Genomic DNA, 24,360 nt, shown 5'->3' with positions numbered 1-24,360 from the left:
TAGCACCCTACCAGTAAAGACACAATGCCACTTCCGGCTTTTCCTGCTTATGTCACACTGAGGAATCAACCCAGGGTCTCATGCATGCAAGGCAAACACTCTACCACTGAGCCACATTCCCAGCGCCTATTTTACATTCTTAAAGCATCTCCTTAAGTGAAGGTCTATATAGCCTTCCCAGTTCCCAAGTCTATTTCTACTATCATGCTGAATAGACTTTCTAGACTATCACCACTCAAATGCTTGCTTGTTATGCCCATGAAGTGCTAAAAGCACTTAACTATCTCACTGTTAACAAGAAAAGAAATATGGTACAATTGAGGTTTTAAGAGTACAGCAAAGAGGCTTTGCAATACAGGCAGATGCCTGGCTCTTAAAGATCATGATTTTTAAAAAGTTATTAGCACTGTAATTTAAGGGTAAGAACAAAGAAAAGAAGCTGCTGTATAAAATAAAAATATTACTCTTGGACTAATTCTTTTTTTTTTTTTTCCTGTCAGTCGTGAGGCTTGAACTCTGGGCCTGGGAGCTGTCCCTCAGCTTTTCAGCTCAAGACGAGCGCTCTACCACTTGAGCTACAGCACCATTTCGTCTTGGACTAATTCTAAGAACACTAAAATTATTTAACTCCAGACAATCTTGTAAAGTATTGGGACCGCTTTTCTAGGTTCATAGTATTTGCTGTAAGAATTCAATCCAAACTGACATGTTCATGCCCACCTGTCCTGGTGATTACAAATAAAAAATTTCTTGCTTTGAAAATATTTCTGTGTTTGGAATTTCATTTAGGTAAATCAGTAGGGACTTCATTTCCAGACCCAAATGACATTTAATGTCAATTTTCTACTCCCAAAGAAAACCCATTAATTTTTCTACTCACACTCTTCAATTATAAACTTGGACAGAACACTATCTCCAAGTCTAATGAAATCACCTTCAAGAAATTCAAAACATTCCAACTATTTATGGGAAAATATTTTTTGTTGTTGTTTAAAACATTACTAGGGATGGAACTCAGTGCCTCATGCTTTCTGTTGCTTAAGCCATGCTCCCAGCCCTTTATTGCTTTAGTTATTTTCCAGGTAGAGTTCTGAATTTTTCTGCCTGGGGCCAGCCTCAAACCACAATCCTCCTACTTCTGCTTGAGCAGAAGACTTCATCTTATTAAGATGAAGTCCTGCTATTTTTTGCTTCACAATCTTAGCCTCCTGAGTAGCTGACATTACAGACAGAGACACCATGCCCAGCCCTTTTGCTGAATCTTTAAAGCATTATTTTTCTAATTTAAGTTATAATTTTCTTAAGTTGTAAATGTTTGTGAATGAAGGGAAGCTCAGACATAATCTGAGGGACACCAGCTCCCTAAAAGGGTGTTTCAAAGGGGGCTGGGAAGGTTGCTCAGTGGTAGAGCGCTTGCCTTGCATGCATGAGGCCCTGGGTTCAATTCCTCAGCACCACATAAGCAAAAAGAAAAAAAAAAGCCGGAAGTGGCGCTGTGGCTCAAATGGTAGAGCACTAGCCTTCAGCTGAAGAGCTGAGGGACAGCGCCCAGGCCCAAAGTTCAAGCCCCACGACCGGACCCCCCCCAAAAAAAAGGGGTGTTTCAAAGGGGACACTGTTGCCAGTGAAGGAAATTATTCTGTGTATAAACTACTCTGTCATGAGAGACATTCAGCTTCCCTCAACCCCATCAAGTACCAGTAGCCTCTACTCATTGTGACCAAAAAAAAAAAAAATCTCACCACACATTTCTGAGCACCACTTACTGGCTGCACCCTGTCTGTTAAGTTCGAACAAACTGGCTTTTCACTTCTCCACCATATTCTCATAAAAATATGGAATGCTTCCGAATTTGTGTCATCTTTGTGAAGAGACCATGTTCATCTCTATATTGTTCCAACTTTAATTTATGTACTTCTAATGCAAGAACAAGTAATGAGCTTTCCCTCCCCCACTCTCCCCAGTCCTGGGGCTTGAAATCAGGACCTGTGCATTGTCCTTGGGCTTGTTTTTGCTTAAGGCTAGCACTCTACCACTGGAACCACAGTGCCACTTCTGATTTTTTGTTTATGAGGTACTGAGGAATTAAACCCAGGGCTTCATACATGCTAGGCAAGTACTCTACCACTAAGCCACATCTCCAGCCATCTAGAATTAATTTTGAGAGAAGGAAACTGCTTTTTTCTTTTCTTTTTTTTCTATGACAGTTTCCCGTCAGTTTTCATCCTTCTGCAGGAACTTATGTAGTGAGTGCTTCAGAGAAATGATGAAAGAAATCTAGGCATGCAGGTATCCTTCTTTAACTATGTCCTAAATATTGCCTTATGGCTAATTCTCCTATTTAAGAGCATGTCCATGGTAAAATATCATATGACTCAGAAATTCCTCTTATATTTATACCCAAGAACAATGAAAACACACAACCAAAGTCTGTATATAAATGTTCGCATAACTAAAAAGTGAAACCATTCTATGTCCGATAACTATAAAATGGATACATAAAACTTGGTAAAGTCACAACAACAAAGTATTAATCTCTTGTGCTTGGAAGGTGGCTCAGTGGTAGAGTGCTTGCCTAGCATGCATGAAGCCTTGGGTTCAATTCCTCAGTACCACAAAAACAGAAAAGGCTGGAAGCAGTGTTATGGCTCAAGTGGTAGAATGCTAGCCTTGAGCAAAAGCAGCTCAGGAACAGTGCTTAGGCCCTGAGTTCAAGACCCAGGACCAGCAGAAAACAAAACAAAACAAAACACCCAAACAACAACAAAAACCCCAAAGTATTAATCACTACACTGTACAAATAAAAAGGACACAAGAAAGATGAAGTACAGAGAAGTGCTATAGCATTCATGAAAATATACTAAGTCAAAGAAATCAGACATAAAAGAAAAAATATTGCATGCTTCCATTCATATGAAAATAACCAAATCTTGCAAAGGTAGACACAGAAGTAGATGAGTGGTTGTCTGGAAATGGGGGAGGAGTTGAAGATGGAGTATGATTGCTGACAAATTCAGGATTCTTTTGGGAAGTGATAGAAATTATTACAGTTTTGAGCACTATGAATGTATAACCTTCTGAATATTCCAAGAACCAACGAACTGAACTTAAGCTGGTAAATTATATGAAGTATAAGCTATGTCTCAATAAAGCTGTTTTTTGTGCCAGTGGTACATCCCTAGACTCCCAGCATTTGAGAGGCTAAGGGAGAAAAGATTGAGACTGTTTTAAAAAAATACAGATAGTATTAAAAAATTATACCCAATTATAATTATTAAATTGAAAAAGAAAATCACCAAAAATACCATAGGTCATGTTTGTCAGAATTTCTCCTTCCCTCATAGTTAAGTCTTTTGAAACTAACTGGACTGGCCATCCTCTAAACATCACAAAACTTCACTATCAGATCTGTTCATCAGGAACATTGGCTCATGCCAACTCTTCAGGCATCACATGAAAGGACTGAACCAGGAAATGAAGTCAAATTTTTTTTTTTGGGTCCGGTAGTGGGGCCTGAACTCTGGGCCTGGGCGCTGTCCCTCAGCTCTTCAGCTCAAGGCTAGCGCTCTACCACTTGAGCCACAGTGCCACTTCCAGCTTTTTTCTTTTTGTTTATGTGGTGCTGAGGAATCGAACCCAGGGCCTCATGCATGCAAGGCAAGTGCTCTACCACTGAGCCACCTTCCCAGCCCATGAAGTCAAATTTTTGAAGTAGCTCATCTTTTTTGTTTTTATGGATATAAATAATTGCTGTAATTTACAGGCTCTTTCATTTTAATGAAAACATATAAAATATCATTAGCTCCAGCTTTGAAATGTTCCCCACAATATGACAACAATCCTTTTAAAATACCCTTTAAAAAAAAAAATCAAAATGCTGAGGCAGTAGGAGCGTGAGTTTGAGACCAGCCTGGACTTAAAAACAAAACCAAAAGAAAAAATAAATAAATAAAATTACATGGGTCAGGGGTCTGACGGCTTCTGATCATCATAATAGATTCTGACCAAACCTTGGGAATATTTCCTCCCAATATCATGGCTACATCTGATTTTTATTATTTTATGTAAAATGCTTAATATTCTTTTATCAAGGCAGTAATATTGAAACACTAAAAAGCTAAAATGAGCAAAGTTCATGCTGAGTCATTAGGTTCCTGGGACTGGTCAAGTATACTGAACACAGGCAAACCATCGGGTCAGGCATTACTGTCTTCTTAGTCTTTAGTCTGGGACTTAATCTTTAGTATGGCATTGAGGAATTCTGTCTCTTCTAGCTTTGGGACAAACTTGCTTCAACAGATACCACACCCAAGAGGTAGGTTTGTTTTTGTTTTTTTTTTGTCAGTTGTGGGGCTTGAACTCTAGGCCTGGGTTCTGCCCCTCAGCTCTTAAGCTCAAGGCTAGCGCTCTACCACTTGAGCCACAGTGCCACTTCCTGCCTTTTCTGTTTATGTGGTGCTGAGGAATCGAACCCACGGCCTCATGCGAGGCAAGCAATCTACACTAAGCCAACTTCACAGCCCCCAAGAGGTTTTTTGAGATTCAACAGTTACACTTTTTTCTTTGCTTAACAGACCAAGAAGACAAGATAAAACTACAGGGGAAAATCCTGTCTTTCTAGCTTATGTTTTATTGCTTTAGGTTGTTTCTAGCCTTTAAGGAGGCAGCTAAGAACTAGGCCCTCCAAAAAACAAGCAAATGCCTACAGCTAGGATTATAAATTTTGATGAGACTAACAGAATAAGTAATAAATGTTGGGTTAAAAGTAGTAGCAAATGTGGGGTTGAAGTCTAGCCAGCCAGCCAGCTAGATGAAAGCTAGCTACAAGTGACTGTAGTGTGCTGGTGGTAAAGACAGAGGGTGCCGGGAAGAGATGGATCAAGAACTTGGAATGACGAGACCCTGGGAATTTAGAGACACTAAGATTTTTACTGCCAAATGTAGACAGAATACTTCTTGCAGTCTCATTCTGGCCTCTAATTAAAAGAGGGTTTTACTCCATTCCCAAAGCATAAACTTTGGCTTTTTATAGTCTAAGCAGTGTGCTATTTTAAACACATGGAGGAAATGCATTTTCTGTTACAAACATTTGCTCCTCTGAATCTGCTCATATTTGTTAGCTAACAACGTGAGACAGGATGTTTTACTATCCTGCTCTGGTTTTCCTGTATTGCTTAAATCTGTTTACAGAAAAGGAAAATAAGCAAATAACATGTTTTTTGCTACACAAGTTCTATAAACTGAAGCAGCTTCTCTCCTCCATCCCCCCCAAAAAAAGTGAAAGATATTTTGTTGCATTTTCTTTTGATCAAACAAGGTTATTCCCATAGATTTTTCCCTTGAAAAAATTCCCAGGCTGGGAATGTGGCTTAGTGGTAGAGTGCTTGCCTAACATGCAGGAAGCCCTGGGTTCGATCCCTCAGTACCATATAAAGAGAAAAAGCCAGAAGTGGTGTTGTGGTTCAAGTGATATAGAGTGCTAGCCTTGAGCAAAAGGAGCTCAGGGACAGTGCCCAGGCCCTGAGCTCAAGCCCCAGGACTGGCAAATAAATAATTAATTCCATAGCCAGCATATGGAGTCTGCAGCAGTTTCTAAAGTTTGTACTGGAAGAACAAGTCCACTCTGACACTCAGGGTAGCTGAATTTCTTCTGACCTGCTTCTTCCCAAGCATAATTCTAACAATCAGACTAGCCCTGAAGGTCAGTCAACACATCAGAAATTTAAGTTCATGATACAGCATGGACTGTATCATAAATAAATGAATTCTCATTTTTATCTATAGTTCTGAAGACTGTGACTCAGGCTCTTGGCAGTTATTGACCATTACAGCTTTTAAAGAACTTGATTTGGGTCAGATTTCACTTTACCCCCTTATAAGGGAGTGAGCAGTAATTAATCTATTGAAAAAAATTTCCGAACATTCAACTGGAATAGCTCCCAGGAACAGCTTCTAATCAGCCTCTCCAGATTTCTTCTATGACCTTATCCCTATTGCTCTCTGCCTAGGGAGTTGCCCTGTATGCATACCTGAGAAAGACTCTTTTCTTAAAACTTCAGTCAGGCTTGTCTCAGTCTTATTCTTAATTAAGCCTTGCCACACACCCTTATCCTTGCTGGACCAGTATAGCCCAGTTTTGGCAGGAATCTTGCTAAGTCAGTTTAGAGATAATGCCAATGTTGATAATCTAATCCCCTAAGCCAGCCTTCAAGAGGAGTTTGAGGGGCTGGGAAGGTGGCTCAATGGTAGAGCACTTGCCTTGCATGCCTGAGGCCCTGGGTTCCATTCCTCAGCACCATATAAGCAAAAAGAAAAAAGCCAGAAGTGGTGCTGTGGCTCAAGTGGTAGAGCTGAAGAGTTGAGGGACAGCGCCCAGGCCCAGAGTTCAGGCCCCACGACCAGACCCAAAAAAAAAAAAAAAAAAAAAAAGAAGAAGAGTTTGAGTTCTGCCTGAGCAAGAGAGCAAAGCCAATCTCAAAGTCTGTAACTCCCATTTCCTGTAGGAAATGTTTTGTCTCTCTCCCCTTTTCTCCCCCAACCACTGCTTTACCAGTTTAAATAAATAAAATAAATTTTAATAATTAATAAGCCAGCTGCCAGTGACTCACACCTGTAATCCTAGCTACTTAGGAGGCTGAGATCTGAGGATCATGGTTCAAAGCCAGCCTGGACAGGAAAAGTTGTGATATTCTTATTGCAAATAAACCACCAGAAAACTGGAAGCGGCGCTGTGGCTCAAGTGGTAGAGCTCTAGCCTTGAGCTGAGGAGCTGAGGGACGGCACTCACGCCCAGTGTTCAAGCCCCATGATCAAAAAAAAAAAAAAAAAGTAAGTAAACTGAGTCCTGGGACTTGAACTCAGGGCCTAGCCACTGTACCTGAGCTCCTTTTTTTTTTTTTTTTTTTTGGTTGGTCGTAGGGATTGAACTCTGGGCCTGAGCTCTGTCCCTCAGCTCTTCAGCTCAAGACTAGCGCTAGAAAACAAGAGTACTGCAGTTTTTAAAGCAGGTCCTTTGGAAAACAGCTTTCCCAAGTGTTAAGTACACCTGGGTCTGAACCTTAAAATACTCACCCTGATCCAGCAGGGAGTGATGGCAGCGCTGAAGGAACATTAGCCTGTGGCTTTTCTTTCTCGTTCTGCTTCAAGAAGGATTTGGCTTCTTTAGATGTAGCATCCACTTCTTTAGTCACCCTGTTTCAAGGAAAGAAACATGAAATTTACAAGAGGAACAAGGAGAAGCAAAAATCTAGGAAAAGGGGGCTGGGAAGGCGGCTTAGTGGTAGAGTGCTTGCCTTGCATGCATGAGGCCCTGGGTTCGATTCCTCAGGACCACATAAGCAAAAAGAAAAAAGCCGGAAGTGGCACTGTGGTTCAAGTGGTAGAGCACTAGCCTTGAGCTGAAGAGCTGAGGGACAGCGCCCAGGCCCAGAGTTCAGGCCCTACGACCGGACCCAAAAAAAAAAAAAAAAAAAAAAAAAAAAAAAAAAAATCTAGGAAAAGGGAAGATAACTAGTGTCATTTCAAATCTGGAAAAACTGCCCTCCATAATCCTGAATTCTATAAATCAACTAAGGATAAGAAAATATGGTGCCTGAAATTTCAGACAAACATTAAGAGAATTACCTAATGCCTCTATGACTTGCCAGTGAACAAAAACATGAAGAATGCTATTTATATTCTCATCTGTCAGTAGGAGGGTCCAAAATTATGGTCATCGTATAGTAAGTGTTCAACCAGCTTATCCAATAAAAGACTAGCCAAGAATGACTGGTACATACTCTAAATTCCACCTCTGAGGAAATGCAAGTTTATGTTTATTCACTTTCCAGGTAGATCTTGCACCTGCCTTTAGCACAGAGTAAAGGTTCAGCCTTCATCCAAACAGCTCAGTCACATCCCAGATACTTAGATGTACATGAGCAGCAAATAAATGCTTTTGTTTGCTGCATGCCGTTAAGTTAGGGATGGTTTGTTGGCATTATTGTAACAACAGCTGGCTGACATATTTACATTCATGACTTTGAAAAGTGAAATCTTGGGAGTTAAGTTACTAATTAAGACTATGCAGAGATAAAGCAACAATGCTAGAGAGAATCCTGCATCAGGATGCCAGATGCCGGTGGCTCATGCCTGCAAATCCTAGCTACTCAGGAGGCTGAAATCTGAGGATCACAGTTCAAAGCCAGCCTGGGCAGGAAAGTTCATGAGACTCTTATCTTTAATTAACTACCAAAAAACAAGAAGTGGTGCTGTGGCTCAGGTGGTAGAATGCTCGCTTTGAACTGAAGAGCTCAGGGACAGTACCCAGGACCAGAGTTCAAGCCCCATGACTGCAAAAAAAAAAAAGGCTGTCATAAATTTCCCATCTAATATGCTTCCAAATCCCTAACATGACCGATTATGGAAGGGGCCTTTGTGCAGCCACCACCAAGAATTATTTGGAACTCAGTCACCACACAAGAAGAAAGTGGAAAGGAGCAGATTCAACAGAATTAATGAAGAGCTAGAAGCTCCCATTTACACAACCTTATTCTCTCCCTACCAAATATACCCTATTAAATAATAGCAAATTTAAAAACTACAACTATACAAAGATATCCAGATGTCTAACAGAAAAGAGACTAATCAAATTTGTAAGAAATAGGAAGCAAATAGAAAGTTATTGTCTTTGGTTTGTATTCTCTTATCACTGAAGCCAACAACAAGCAAGTCAATTTGTACCACAGAATCCCAGAAGGGCCGGAGCTGTGACTCATGAGGTAGAGTGCTTGCTTAACAAATGCAAGGCCTTGACTTCAATCCCCAAAACTACTTAAAAAACACAAATAAGAACAGGGTGCCGGTAGCTCACATCTATAATCCTAGCTACTCAGGAGGCTGAGGTCTGAGGTCTATGGTTCAAAGCCAGCTAAGGTAGAAAAGTCCATGAGACTCCTATCTCATTAATCACCAAAAGGCCAAAAGTGGAGCTGTGCCAAATGGTAGAACACTAGCCTTGAGCAAAAGAAGCTAAGGGACAGCACACAGGCCTTGAGTTCAAGTCCCAGGATTGGCCAAAAGCAAAAAATTTTTTTAAAAAATGTTTTAGCCGGGTGCCGGTGGCTCATGCCTGTAATCCTAGATATTCAGGAGGCTGAGATCTGAGGCTTGCGCTTCAAAGCGAGCCCGGGCAGGAAAGTCCGCTTCAAAGCCAGCCTGGACAGGAAAGTCCGTGAGACTCTTATCTCCAATAAACCACTAGAAAACCAGAAGTGGCGTTGTGGCTCAAGTGGTAGAGCACTCGTCTTGAGCTGAAGAGCTGAGGGATAGCTCCCAGGCCCAGAGTTCAAGCCTCATGACTGACCAAAAAAAAAGAAAGAAATGGAGCCAGCCGTTGATGGCTCATGCCTGTAATCCTAGCTACTCAGGAGTCTGAGATCTGAGGATCGGTTCAAAGCCAGCCAGGGCAGGAAAGTCTGTGAGATTCTTATCTCCAATAAACCACCAGAAAACTGGAAGTGATACTGTGGCTCAATCGGTAGAGCACTTGCCTTGAGCTGAAGAGCGCAGGGACAGCGCCCAAGCCCAGAGTTCAAGCCCCATGACCAACAGAAAGAAAGAAAGAAAGAAAGAAAGAAAGAAAGAAAGAAAGAAAGAAAGAAAGAAAGAAAGAAAGAAAGAAAGAAAGAAAGAAAGAGAGAGAGAGAGAGAAAAGGAAGTAGAGCCTCGCTCAAGTGGTAGAGCAGTAGCCTTGAGCCATGGGGGTATGGGGGGGGGGGGAGGAACCAGGAAGAAGAAAAAAAGCTTAGGGACAGCACTCAGGCCCTGAGTTCAAGCTCCAGGTTTGGCACACACACGCACAGAAGAAGAAAAAAAAACAACAAAACAGCTCATTAAATTGATAGCAAGAACTTTTTTTGGAGGGGTCGGTCATGGGGCCTGAACTCTGGGCCTGGGCGCTGTTCCTCAGAGCTCTTCAGCTCAGGGCCAGCACTCTTATCATTTGAGCCACAGTGCCACTTCTGGTCTTTTCTGCTTATGTGGTGCTAAGGATACAAACCCAAGGCCTCATGCATTCAAGGCAAGCACCCCACAACTGAGCCACCTTCCCAGCCCCAACACCAAGAACTTTTGAAGGTGGACAAGAATGGGCTAAAACTGGCTGAAAGTTTGTATCAGCAGCTCAGACCCCTTGCCTCAAGATACCACCTACCGGGCTGGCCTGTAATCCTAGATACTCAAGAGGCTGAGATCTGAGGATCATGGTTCAAAGCCAGCCTCCATTAAACCACTTGGAAAACCAGACATGGCGCTGTGGCTCCAGTGGTAGAGGGCTAGCCTTGAGCTAAAAAGCTCAGGGACAGCGCCCAGGCCGAGTTCAAACCTCGATACTGACCAAAAAAAAAAAAAAAAAAAAAAAATCCAGAACTGGGGTGTAGCTCAATGTTGGTGTGGAAGCTTGACGCTCTGAATTCAATCTTCCCCCTAAAATAAAGAAAATTTCTTAGAAGGAAGGATAAGCTTCTGCAAAAAGAACTACAGAGCTAGCATTGGTGGTTCGTGCCTGTAATCTTAACTACTTGGGAGGAACTTTGGAGGATGGAGAGAGTTCAAGTCTAGCTGGGCAAAGTTATCAAGACCCAGGTATTTTTGGGGGGACCAGTCCTAGGGCTTGAATTCAGGGCCTGAGATTTGTCCTTGAGTCTCTCTGTGCTCAAGGATAGGGCTTACCACTTAAGCCACAGTACCACTTCCAGCTTTTTCTGAGTAGTTTTTGTTGGGGGCAAGAATCTCATAGACAGGGGCTGGGAAGGTGGCTCAGTAATAGAGCACTTGCCTTGCATGCATGAGGCCCTGGGTTCGATTCCTCAGCACCACATATGCAAAAAGAAAAAAAAGCCGGAAGTGGCGCTGTAGCTCAGCGCTAGCCTTGAGCTGAAGAGCTGAAGGACAGCGCCCAGGCCCAGAGTTCAGGCCCCACGACTGGACCCAAAAAAAAAAAAAAAAAAGAATCTCGTAGACATTCCTGCCCTGGCTGGCTTTGAACCCAATTCTCAGATCTCAGCCTTCTGAGTAGTTAGGATTACAGGCGTGAGCGACTGGCACCCAGCTCGTGTTTTATATTTCAAACTGTGTCTTGCTGGGCACGCGTGGCTCACAGAGCTCAGGCCCTGAGTTCAATTCTCAGGACCAGCAAAAATAAATAAAACATTTAAGGGCTGGAGACATGGTTCAAGTGGTAGAGTGCTTGACTAATATGTGGGAGGCACATGCCAGAACTACAAACCCCATCAACCCCCAAAAGTCACAGACTACTCATGGAACAAATCTTTAAAAAATACACATCAAGATAGACCACTGTGAAATTTCAGAATGTCAGCCCAATTTATTGGGAATAAGCACAGTCCTTAGCATCATGCATGCTTGATTTTGTTGTTTTCTAGGTTTACTACTTTCTTTTTCTTTTCTTTTCTTTTTTTTTTTTTTTGGTCAGTCATGGGGCCTGAACTCTGGGCCTGGGCACTGTCCCTGAGCTCTTCAGCTCAAGGCTAGTGCTCTACCACTTGAACCACAGTGCCACTTCTGGCCTTTTCTGCTTATGTGGTGCTGAGGAATTAAATCCAGGGTCTCAGGCATGCAAGGCAAGGACTCTACCACTGAGCCACCTTCCCAAAAGCAACTTTTTTTTTTTTTTTGCCAGTCCTTGGGCTTGAACTCAGCACCTGAGCATTGTCCCTAAGCTTCTTTTGTTCAAAGATAGCGCTCTGGGTTTACTACTTTCATTAGCTACTTGGATAAATATCTTAGGAGACGCTACCGTGATCCTGGCACTGGGTAGACACAATTACTTCTGCCTTAAGCTCACAGGATAGCAGAACAATCATGAAAGCAAGCCATGACAATTCATGAAATAGTAAGCACTGCAGAGAAGGCATGGAGAAAGTATAACCAGTGGAAACAACTCTTTCTAGTGCCAGAGTCTTGCCCATAATTCACTAGAAAACATAATACATAAAGCTTTTTCCTTTTGTCAGTTGTAAACCTTGAACTCAGGGCCTGATGGTTAATTGGAGATTAAAAAAAAAAAATCTCATGGATTTTTCTTGCCTGAGCTGGCTTTGAACTGCAATCCCCAGATCTCAGCCTCCTAAATAGCTAGGATTACAGGTGTGAGCCACCAGTGCCTGGCTTAAAAACTTTTGTTTTTTCAGGATTTTTGATAACTGATGCAAACATTACAAGATTATTCTTTAGACTGGGAATATTAGAACCCTACTTTAAACAATAATAAGAGATTAGCCTACCAAAGCATTCTCAAGTAGAATAGTTAAATTATAGATCACTTCATATACAAAAGGGACCCCTGATGGGCTGGGAAGGTGGCTCAGTGGTAGAATGCTTGCCTTGCATGCATGAGGCCCTGGATTCAATTCCTCAGCACCACATAAGCAGAAAAAGCCATATGTGGTGCTGTGGCTCAAGTGGTAGAACACTAGCCTTGAGCTGAAGAGCTAAGGGACAATGCCCAGGCACAGAGTTCAGGCCCCACCACCGCCAAAAAAAAAAAAAGTAAAGATAATACAAGTAGGTAAAGTGAGCATAGAGTATCTACTACAAAAGGGACCCCTGACAGGAAAAGGCCTAATGTCCTTGAGCTAACTGGTGGCTAACTGGAGATAAGAGTCTCACAGATTTTCCTTCCCAGGCTGGCTTTGAAGGTGGATGCTCAGATGTCACTTTCCTGAGTAGTGAGGATCACAGGCATGAGCCACCAGTACCCACTGGAAAAAGGCCTATTATTAGCAACAATTAATTCAGGTATTCTCAAGCAGAAATTCCATTTTAAATTCATTTTCACTTACTCAGTACTTCCTGAAAAATCTTCATTTGGGCAGAAACTTTCCATGACTGGCCTTTTCCAAAAGATGAATCATTTTAAAAAGTCTGGGCTAGTTGGCTCAGCTAGTTATATGATAAGGACAGATAAAAATACCATTTTCCCCATTCACCAAGGTTAATAAACTATGAAACACCAAAAATCCAAAATTGAACAATCAAAACACCATTAGAAAAACTAAGACTAGGGCTGGGAAGGTGGTTCAGTGGTAGAGAGCTTGCCTTGCATGCATGAGGCCCTGGGTTCAATTCCTCAGTACCACATAAGCAGAAAAAAAGCCGGAAGTGGCACTGTGGCTCAAGTGGTAGAGCACTAGCCTTGAGCTGAAGAGCTGAGGGACAGAGCCCAGGCCCAGAGTTCAGGCCCCACTACCGGACTGAAAAAAAAAAAGAAAAACTAAGACTAGTTTTGTGCTAACACCACCTTATGCTTACACTTGCACTCTCTTCCAAGCCATTACGAGCCTTCGCACATTTCTTAAAGAGGTAGTAAAGTTCTTAACTTAATACAAAGACAAAAAGAAAAAGCAGAATAATGATATCAATAGACGAAAAGAGCCAGGCGCTGCCTCACATCTCTAATCACAGGTACTCAGGAGGTTGAGAGCTGAAGATCCTGGTTCAAAGACAGCCTGGGTAAGAAAGTCCCATGAGACTCTTACTTCCAATCAACCACTCAGAAAACAAACTAGAAGTGGAGCTGTGGCTCAAAGTGGTAGATTGCTAGCCTTAAGCAAAAAAGAGCCCATGGACAGCACCCAGACCCTGAATTTAAGCCCATGACCAACCAAAATAATAATAATAATAAAAAGGACAGGATGAAAAGATATGCTTAAATCCAGGCACCAAGGGCTGGGAAGGTGGCTCAGTGGTAGAGCGCTTGCCTTGCATGTCTCAGGCCCTGGGTTCGATTCCTCAGCACCACATAAGCAAAAAGAAAAAAAAGCTGGAAGTGGCGCTGTGGCTCAAGTGGTAGAGCGCTAGCCTTGAGCTGAAGAGCTGAGGGACAGTGCCCAGCCCAGAGTTCAGGCCCCACGACCGTACCCAAAAAAAAAAAAAAAATCCAGGCACCAATTTATGTCTGGATTGTTAATTAAAATTCAAATCTCCCTCAAGAGGGTTACTTATAACCAAAGTTAAATATAAATAATGTTTAAAAAAATTCCTGCCAACATACCAAGTATTAATAAAGTTTCCATTCTCTTTAGGAAGAGGTAGTTAAAGAATACTTTCTTTTACTGGGATGTGACTCAGATGCAATGTGCTTGACTAGCAAGTATAACCTCCTGAGTTTAATCCCCCGTACCAAAAGAGAAAAGACAAAAAAAAAAAAAATGTTTTAAAAAAAAGAGTACTATCTCTTGTCTTGCAATTTATGGCTTTTTACAAACAATAAACATATTACTTTCAGGAATAAACATGTGTGCATGAGTATATAATTAATGAAAAAAATAAGTCCTTCCATATTCATGTTTCCTTTTTGATAGATTTGGTACTGCCCTCTTCTGACAAAATGTGGAAACAGCAAACTCCTTGAATACTCAGCCATTATTAAAACTTGCTGCTTACTTTAAAAATTAAGTAGTAAACTTGTGGAATGTATTTGTATTTGCAAACAAACCATAAATTTTAATTTGATCAGCTTATTCCCAGCTTTTTGGGCTCTCTATGCAGGCTCCTGGTAAAGATATAAATAACTCTTCCTTGGATATTCTGTATGCACATGGATATAATCCAGGCTAAAACAGAAGTGTAAAAGTTTTTATTTTAAATCTATATGTCTAATGCAACATCAACACAGTACAAAAATAATAATTATTATTATTTTGCCAGTTCTGGGGCTTGAACTCTGGGCCTGCACATTGTCCCTGAGCTTTTGCTCAAAGGCTAGCCCTCTACCACTTGAGCCACAGTGCCACTTCAAGCTTTTTCTGAGTAGCTTATTAGAGAAAAGAGTCTCATAGTCTTTCCTGCCCAGGCTAGCTTTGAACTGTGATCCTCAGATCTCAGCCTCCTAAATAGCTGGAATTACAGCATGAGCCACCAGTATCCAGCTTAGTGTATTATGTTTATAGAACTTCCCTACATTATTTTTTTTTTTTTTTTTTGGTCGGTCGTAGGGCTTGAACTCTGGGCCTGGGCGCTGTCCCTCAGCTCTTCAGCTCAAGGCGAGCGCTCTACCACTTGAGCTACAGCGCCACTTCCGGTTTTTGGTGGTTTATTGGAGATAGGAGTCTCACGGTCTCTCCTGCCCGGGCTGGCTTTGAACCGCGATCCTCAGATCTCAGCCTCCTGAGTAGCTAGGATTACAGGCATGAGCCACCAGCGCCCGGCTCCCTACATTATTTTTATTTTCAGCTGCTACTGGGGCTTGAATTCAGAGACTGGGCACTTGTGCTCAAGGCAAACTAGATGAGACAGCCCACTTTCAGCTTTTTGGCGATTAATTGGAAGTAAGAGTCTCACAGACTTTCCTACATGGCCTGGCTTTGAACCATGATCCTCAGATCTCAACCTCCTGAGTAGCCAGGATTACAGGCGTGAGCCACTGGCACCCAGATGTCTCTGCATTATTTTTATAGGACTTATCAATGATTGGCTTACTGACAGTGTTTTCTTTAACCCCATTGGATAATTCAGTAACTTCCAATAGAGTTACCAATTCATATCATCATTCTTGAATGAATCCCCAAAACAACTAACTCCCAAGGAAAAGAGTACCTTAGGGCTGGGAAGGTGGCTCAGTGGTAGAGTGCTTGCCTTGCATACACGAGGCCCTGGGTTTGATTCCTCAGCACCACATAAGCAGAAAAAAAAGGCTGGAAGTGGCGCTGTGGCTCAAGTGGTAGAGTACTAGCCTTGAGTTGAAGAGCTGAGGGACAGTGCCCAGGCCCCACGACCGGACTCCCTCCCCCCAAAAAAAGAGTACCTTATAATAAACAACTCTAACAGATGTGGTCTGTGTGATCTAACTTGTCATTATCAATCCTGGATCTCCTATAGAACAAAAAGGAGACATGTGCTGAAGTATGTAAGAACTAAATATTATAATGTTTATAAGCAATTCCCAAATGGATTAAATAAAACAAAAAAATACAAGTATATTAAAGGCAAAACAACGAATAAGCACATGGATATTCATTCTATTCTGGCAACATTTTTTTTCTGCCAGTACTGCGTCTTGAACTCAGGGTTGGATACTGTCCCTGAGCTTCTTTTGCTCAAGACTAGCACTCTACTACTTAAGCCAAAGCTCCACTGTTTATATGGTACTGAGAAATCAATTCCAGAGCTTTACGCATTGCTAGGCAAGCATTCTACCACTAAGGCATATTCCCAGCCCTCCAGCAACATTTCTGTATGACAGTTTTCATAAGAAAATGTTTAGGAGAAAATAAAACAGTAAGTTTTTGCTCCATACTATTGATAAAATTGATTATGCCAAATTTCGTTTTTCAAAATGCATTTTCATTGCTTACATACAGTTCAGGTGGGTGCCAGTGGCTCATACCTATAATCTTAGCTATTCAGGAGGCTGATATCTGAGGACAGGCAAAACCAGCATAGGCAAAAAGCTGGAATTAGAAGTGTAGCTTAAGGGGCAGAGTTAAAAAGCAAGTAAAAGCACTACTGAGTTTAAGCTGAAATATCTAAGTTCAAGCCTGAGTACCAGCATGAATAAGCAACAAAACAAAAGTGAAACACAAATGAAACAAAAGTGCAGCTGATTCTGTATTGCTGGGTTCCACATCATCAATTCAATGGTGCACAGACAGAAAATATGCAGAAAACTAGAACTCCATCTGTACAGCACATGTACAGACTTTCATGTCATTATTTCCTAAACAATAATACTATTTGTGTGTCACTGAAACTGAGCTAGGTATTATAAATAATACAGAGATGCAAAAAGCTGTGAATAATTTATATACAAATATTACACCATTTTATTTATGTAATGAACATGAGTAAGGAATCTGGCTTGACAGTGGGACCAATATTCCAATATAGAAGGATGATTATAATTACTGGGAAACAGATATTATTATTTTTTGTTCTGGTCCTGGGGCTTGAACTCTGGGACTGGATACTGTCCCTGAGCTTTTGTGCTCAAGACTAGTGTTTTGTCTTATTTTTTTGCCAGTCATGGGGTTGAACTCAGGGTCTGGACATTGTTCCTGGGCTTTTGCTCAGAACTAGCACTCCAGCACTTGAGCCGCAGCTCCATTTCCAGCTTTCTGTGGTTAACTAGCATCTTACAGATCTTCCTGCCCAGGTTGGCTTTGAACCCCAAATCCTAAAATGTCAGCCTCCTGACAGAGTTTTCTGCCCGGGATAGCTTTAAATCACAGTCCTCAGATCTCAGCCTCCTGAGTAGCTAGGATTACAGGCAGGAACCACTGGCACCCAGCCAGGTATTATTTTAATAACAATAACTTCAGGGGAAATTCAATTTTCAGGCTGTTTCCATGTTTAATTTGTAACTGTTAAGGGAAATAAACATAGCCACTTAAAAAAAACTGATTGATATTTCATCTGTTCTTAACTTTTAATTACAATGCAGTTTTCATATAATAAATTTAGCTAAGTAGGGAGAGGAAGAAAAGAAATTCCAAGCATATGGCTTTTAACTTAAAACACCCAGTAGGCTAAATTAGTCAAGACTTTATGCCTCTACTGTTTTTCTATATTATAGTAAATAAGCTTTGAACCCATTTAAATAACATTAAGAAAATAATATTGGAGCCAAATTTCTCCCCAAGAATTTTCAATTGCTACCTGATTTCAGAGGCCTCCTAGGGCTAGTTCACATTCTCTTTAGAATAATGACTTATCCAAAGTCACAAAACATGTGATGACAAAGTGGAAATACAAATTTTTCTCAGATTATCTAAAACTTTTCCAAAATGTTAAGATGGATTAAAATGAAGACAGATGCTAACATCACTTAGAAAGTTGCTCACTTTAGCCGGGCGCTGGTGGCTCACACCTGTAATCCTAGCTACTCACAAGGCTGAGATCTGAGGATCTAGGTTCAAAGCCAGCCTCGGCAGGAAAGACCGTGAGACTCCTATCTCCAATAAACCACTAGAAAACCAGAAGTGGCTCAAGTGGTAGAGCGCTCACCTTGAACTGAAGAGCTAAGGGACAGCGCCCAGGCCCAGAGTTCAAGCCCCGCAACCGACCAAAAAAAAAAAAAAAAAAAGAAAGAAAGTTGCTCATTTTTAAAAGCATTAGTTTTATTGGCTTCATTAGTATATAAAGGTCCTCTTGGGCTGGGAAGATGGCTCAGTGGTAGAGCGCTTGCCTTGCATGTCTGAGGCCCTGGGTTGATTCCTCAGCACCACATAAGCAAAAAGGAAAAAAAGCCGGAAGTGGGGCTATGGCTCAAGTGGTAGAGTGCTAGCCTTGAGCTGAAGAGTTGAGGGACAGCACGCCCAGGCCCAGAGTTCAGGCCCCACAACAGGACCCCCCAAAAAATTAAATAAAATAAAAAAATAAAGGTCTTCTTACCTCACTTCCTCACCAGCAAAATCAAACACCTTGGTGATTTTAACTTTTTCAGTTTCTTTAGGTTTCTCTAAATCATCTGTTTTTACCAACAACTTCCTTGAACTTGTCTCTTCACTCTCTTCTCCTGTCTGTGAAAAGATAAAGAAATCCAATCAGTTACACCAAAGTCTAAACTTAGCCCCCATAATAAGGTATTATCTTATCTGCGATAAGATTCAAATCTCAGTTTGCAAAGAAAAAAGAAACAGAAAATTCTGAAAACTTGGGATATTTCTGGAGAGATATTCATCTCTAAACTTACCTTAACCTGTGTACTTGGGGATGCTTTTGACTTTGGTCCCACATCATTGAGGAAGCTGGCCCACAGTTCATCTTCTTTCTTTTTCCTTGCAACCTCTGACCCAATGCCTTTTTCTTGCTCTTCTCCATCTTCTTCCTCGCTACTAGTTCCTCCAGATTCTGCCCTGGTATCCTCTTCTTCCTCCTCCTCTTCTAACAAGAGGCCACTTTGTTTCCTTTTCCTATTCACCAACAATCACCAAGGAAGAAACACAGGACAGACAACACAAAATTATTATTTTTTTAATTTAATTTTATTTTATTTGTGAACATACTGTACAGAGGAGTTACAATTATGTGGGCAGGATAATGCGTACATTTCTTACCAAGCATTGCAGCCTCCTCCTTTGTTTACCCTTCACATCCCTTCCCAGCCTCCCCCCTCCCCCCCAATCCCAATCCTTCTCCTTCTCCCCCCTCCCCCCCACACCGACGTTGTAAAGCTCGTTTTGGACATGACAACTTGTACTTCTCATTGTTGCAACAGGTCCACCTGTATCCTTAAACAACTGGTTTTTCCCCACCTCCTCCACAACACAAAATTATTTTTATCCCTTGAATACTTAAAAAATGTATCTAGGGCTACTAATAAGGGGAGCAAGGAAAGGAACCTGAGATTTGTAAAAATAACTAGAGTTCCTACTGTCTGCACTGTCTCCACTCACATCACTTTCAACACCAAATCACTTCATAGCACTAATCTGTTCAGAAAGAGTATTCCAAGAACACAGATATGCCAAGTATTTTTTTTCTTTTTACTTTTTCAAGCTCCTCCATTTGAAGAATAAATTCTATTGAGAAGGGAGTCAAGTTCATTTCTGTTATTTCCTCCAAGAGCTCTCAGGAAAAAAATATAAATACTCTGCATTACCTTGTAAAGAAATGAAAGTTAGAATACAGAGAAACTTATGGATAAGAGTACTGGGTCCAACCGGGTGCTGGTGGCTCAAACCTGTAATTCTAGCTACTCAGGAGGCTGAGATCTGAGGATTGAGGTTCAAAGCCAGCCCAGGCAGGAAAGTCCATGAGACTCTTATGTCCAATTAACTCCCAGAAAACTGGAAGTGGCGCCATGGCTCAAGTGGTAGAGCACTGGACTTGAGCTGAAGAGCTGAGGGACAGCACCCAAGCCCAGCCTTCAATCCCATGACCGACCAAAAAAAAAAAAAAAGTACAGTGTCCAAGACATAAGCATATATTGCATCTTATAGTATTTTGACTTTATGGTCATCTAATATCTAAAGTTCTTTTATTCCTTTTCATAAACCGCTTCAGTATTCAGTAAGACAAAATAAGATGCTTCTATTTGAATTGAAAATTAATTAGAAGGCAGGTGCTGGTGGCTCATGCCTGTAATCCTAGCTCCTCAAGAAGCAGAGATCAGAGGATGCTAGTTCAAAGCCAGCCTGGGAAGAAAAGTCCCCGTGAGACTCCTATCTCAATTAACCACTCAAAAAACTGGAAGTGGTGCTATGGCTCAAGTGGTAAAATGGTAGTCTTGAGCACAAAGAGGCTCAAGGACAGCACTCTAGCCCTGAGTTAAAGCCCCATAACCCACACACATAAAAAAAAAAAATCGGAGTGACACTGCCCTTCCCCCCAAAGAAATATACATATTACCTGTAACCCCTCTGCAATCACCTGTATTTATTTATTTATGTCGGTCATGGGGCTTGAACTCTGTCCCTCAACTCTTCAGCTCAAGGCTAGAGCTACCACTTGAGCCACAGCACTTCCAGTTTTCTGAGTGGCTTATTGGAGATAAGTCTCACGGACTTTCCTGCCTGGGCTGGCTTTGACTCCAATCCTCAGATCTCAGCCTTCTGGGTAGCTAGGATTATAAGCGTGAGCCACCAGCGCCTGGCTGCACATCACCTTTATAACAATAAAAAAATTAAAAAAAAAATTCAAACTTTGGTGACTGTGTAATTCAATATCAGATATATGCCCCGCCCCCCCTTTTTAAATTAGGATTTTCTGATTCCTCAGCTATCTTGGGCTAAGGTTTGTATTATGGCAATGTTGCCTCTCTAGCATTTCTGTGTCATGCTTTCTGTGTCAATTCATGGGTCTTGTTGATTTGTCTGTCACCTGTTCTGCATCCTGGCTCCAGGCCAGAGATAAGCCCCTGTAGTTAATAATCTGCAACCCACGTCAAACAATATGGCATGAAAAACTCATTATGAACTCCTTTGGTGAAATAAAGGACTTTTCTAGATTTTAAGTTTGTTATAAAAGTACTTTTAAAGAAATAAAACAGCCAGGCATTGGTGGCTTATGACTATAATCCTAACTATTCAGGAGGCTGAGCTCTGAGAATAGCAGTTTGATGCTAGTCTGGATAAGAAAGCCCATTTAACCACCAGAAAACTAGAAGTGGCGCTGTGGCAAGTGGTAGCCTGAGTTCAAGCCCCAAGATGAAAGAAAGAGGGGGGGGTAGGGGGGAAGGGAGAGGGAGAGAGAGAGATCCTTGCAATTCTTAATTAAAAAAAAATTAACTTGGCTGGGGATGTGGTTAGTGGTACAGTGTTTGCCTAGCATGCATGAAGCCACTAACCTTAAGCACAAAGGTGACAAGACAGCACCCAGGCCCTGAGTTTCAAGCCCCAGGATTGGTACAAAAAAAAAAATTGTTAACTTCCCAAAGAACTTAATTTTAAAACATCAGCAAATGTTTCCCTCAAAAGACAGAAAGGTTAGAATACCAGACAATTTTTTTAAAAAAGCACAAAACCCAGACCAAACCCTGTCATGTGATCAATCTCAGCACTCTAAAGGGCAGCATCACCTGGCTGGAATGCTCTGAGCCTTCCGTTTTGTCCCTTTGGTTTTCTGGGTCTGTTCTTCACCATCCACTTCATCTTCCTTCACTAATTCATTGACGTCATCTTCACTATACTCCCCACCTGGAATCATATAATAATGTGGTCAGATAAAAATTCTCACATAAGGGGCTGGGAAGGTGGCTCAGTGGTAGAGCGCATGCCTTGCATGCCAGAGGCCCTGGGTTCGATTCCTCAACACCACATAAGCAAAAAGAAAAAAGCCGGTAGTGGCGCTGTGGCTCAAGTGGTAGAGCGCTAGCCTTGAGCTGAAGAGCTGAGGGACAGCGCCCAGGCCCAGACTTCAGGCCCCATGACCAGACCCAAAAAAACAAACAAACAAAGAAATTCTCACATAAGGACTGGGAAGGTGGCTCAGCGGTAGAGCGCTTGCCTTGCATGCTCGAGGCCCTGGGTTCGATTCCTCAGCACCACATAAGAAAAAAGCCGGAAGTGGCGCTGTGGCTCAAGTGGTAGAGCGCTAGTCTTGAGCTGAAGAGCTGAGGGACAGCGCCCAAGCCCATAGTTCAGCCCCCCCCCCAAAAAAAGAAATTCTCACATAAAAACATTTCTATTGTGAAAAGGGTTGGAGTGGGGGGAGAATGAAGGGAAGTGGGATAAGAATGATAACTATTAATGAAAATAGCTCCCCAAGTAACAAGGCACCTTTGGCTCATGAATGCAACGCTAGCTACTGAGGAGGCTGAAATAGAGGCTTGAAGCCAGCCCCAAGAGAAAAGTCCACGAGACTTTTCTAGAAGTGGATGGACTGAAGGCGTAAGAACGACTGAGATGAGAGATTTTTTTTCACCTAAGAGACTGTGTGAATAAAAGTTAAGGACATCAGCAAGGTGAGGGGCCTGTAATTGTAGCAAAGTCCTGAGGATTGTGGTTCAAAGCCAGCCCAGGCCGAAAAGTCGGTGAGACTGTTATCTCCAACGCTCCAACAAAAAGCCAGAAGTGGAGCTATGGTTCAAGTTGGTGGAGCATCAGCCTTGCGTGGGGGTGGGGTGGGAGAGCGTCCCGTGCCTCGAGTTCAAGCCCCAGGCGCACACAGAAAAGAAAAAAAGAAGTTCCGAGAAGACAGCAAGGCGCTGACCCTGTAAAGAGGCAAAGCACCACCTTACGGGACTTTCTAACAACCAGGGCCCGGGTTGGGCGCGGGCCGCGGGCAGCCCGATCCTGGACGTGGCGGTGGCACGGCCCGCTGGCTCCGAGCCTCGAGCAGCGGCGCTGCCGTCGGGCGCGCAGACGGCGTCCCCGGAGACCAGCGGCACTCACGTGCCGGTTCCCGCCCTCCGACAGGGGGCGGCGGCCCGCGCGGGCCCAGGGGAGCCGCCGCGCGAGGCCGGCCCGCGCACGCCTCGGGCCCGGGCGGCCGGGAGGAGGTGACAGGGGTCCGGGCGCGGAGCCCACGGGCCTCGGGGGCCACGGCGGCGGCGGCGGCGGCGCCGACCCGGGCTGGGGTGGGGGGCCCTGAGCGCCTCACGTGAGGCTCGGGGCGGGACCATCCGCCGCTCGCCTCAGGCCGACTCGCTCACCCGACGGCACGTAGTCTTCGTCTTCCTCCGAGGTGGAGAAGTCTTCGGAGTCGAATTCTTCCATGTTGTTGCAGCTCGGGGTCGCGCAACCCACCAGGACCCGGGCAGCCTCCCCCTCCTGGAAAGCTCTAGGGAGGGACCATAGAGCCCGGGCGGCGACTGCTAGGGCGGCCCCGGAGGCGTGTGCACATGCGCACAGAGTGCCACGTGGTCAAAGACGCCACTTCCGGCCACCATACCTGGGCCCAAGCGGGAGCCCGGGCACTCCCGAGCGCTGTGCATGCTGGGACTTGTAGTCTTCAGCGTAACCTCACTGCGTTGACCCAATAAATATGCTTAAATAAAACTACCTGTTTGTGGAAATACAGTTGACTCTTAGTTCTGTATTCTCAACCTTTCTGGGTAGCTAAATTTTAACCTTATAGTCCTCAAAGTCGATAATTATTGCTTTCTGGGCTCATTCCTGGGCATGCACAGAGAATGGAAACTTGCAGTGTTGAGATTCCAGTTATGGTTAAATAGGAGGACTTACAGTTCCTCGTCAATGTTAGAATCCCACACCAAAAAAAGGAGCGGGAGGGCTGGGAAGGTGGCTCAGTGGTAGAGCGTTTGTCTTGTATGTATGAGGCCCTGGGTTCGATTCCCTAGCACCACATAAGCAGCCAGAAGTGGTGCTGTGGCTCAAGTGGTAGAGTGCTAGCCTTGAGCTGAAGAGCTGAGGGACAGCGCCCAGGCCCAGAGTTCAGGCCCCACGACTGGACCAAAAAAAAAAAACAAACCAAAAAAGAAAAAAGCCGGAAGTGGCACTGTGGCTCAAGTGGTAGAGCGCTAGCCTTGAGCTGAAGAGCTGAGGGACAGCGCCCAGGCCCAGAGTTCAGGCCCCACGACTGGGCCACCCCTCCCCCCCCCCCCAAAAAAGGAGCGGGAAATGCTCCAGTCTGTGTGCAAGGGCAAGTCAATATCTACCCGGAAGCCGTGGAAAGGATGGAGAAGCAGCTAAATCTGGATTGATGAAACAGATTGGTACAGACAGCATAATGGACAGCCCTGCTGTGAGGGCCAAAGGTCACATTATCCGGGGTAAGAGAAATGCGAAACCTTGCTGGCAAGTGTAGCCATGTGATATGAATTTAAAAAATGTTAAAAGTTGGGCTGGGAAGGTGGCTGTGGTAGATTTCCCCCCCAAAAAAAAAATTTTTTTAAAGTTGGGCTGGGAAGGTGGCTGTGGTAGATTTCCCCCCCCCCCCCCAAAAATGTTAAAAGTTAAA

The 24,360-nt window shown here is 43.1% G+C and overlaps 1 protein-coding gene and 1 pseudogene across 2 annotated transcripts in view; both read right to left on the bottom strand.

The window, feature by feature from the left end:
* The window catches only part of LOC138825106 (craniofacial development protein 1), a 90,958-nt gene extending 67,684 nt beyond the window's left edge, over positions 1–23,274 (bottom strand). Inside the window, exons 1-5 of one of the 2 annotated variants that reach the window (XM_070019505.1) lie at positions 23,093–23,274; positions 21,518–21,635; positions 18,692–18,911; positions 18,391–18,518; positions 7,072–7,191 (exon numbers count right to left, since the gene is read on the bottom strand). In XM_070019505.1, coding sequence (XP_069875606.1) covers positions 7,072–7,191; positions 18,391–18,518; positions 18,692–18,911; positions 21,518–21,635; positions 23,093–23,156 — 650 coding nt within the window. In that variant the 5' untranslated portion in view covers positions 23,157–23,274. The remainder of the gene's footprint in view (positions 1–7,071; positions 7,192–18,390; positions 18,519–18,691; positions 18,912–21,517; positions 21,636–23,092) is intronic. The other variant, XM_070019503.1, reaches the window with a different exon arrangement.
* On the bottom strand, positions 1,830–1,930 carry LOC138825113 (U6 spliceosomal RNA; annotated as a pseudogene).
* Positions 23,275–24,360: the final 1,086 nt, after the last annotated feature.

Source organism: Dipodomys merriami, unplaced genomic scaffold (assembly GCF_024711535.1).
Source record: "Dipodomys merriami isolate MVZ:Mamm:240054 unplaced genomic scaffold, mDipMer1.0.p SCAF_134, whole genome shotgun sequence".
Lineage (NCBI taxonomy): Eukaryota > Metazoa > Chordata > Mammalia > Rodentia > Heteromyidae > Dipodomys > Dipodomys merriami.
The sequence above is the reverse complement of the archived record's forward strand: the minus strand, read 5'-3'. Positions and strand labels throughout refer to the sequence as shown.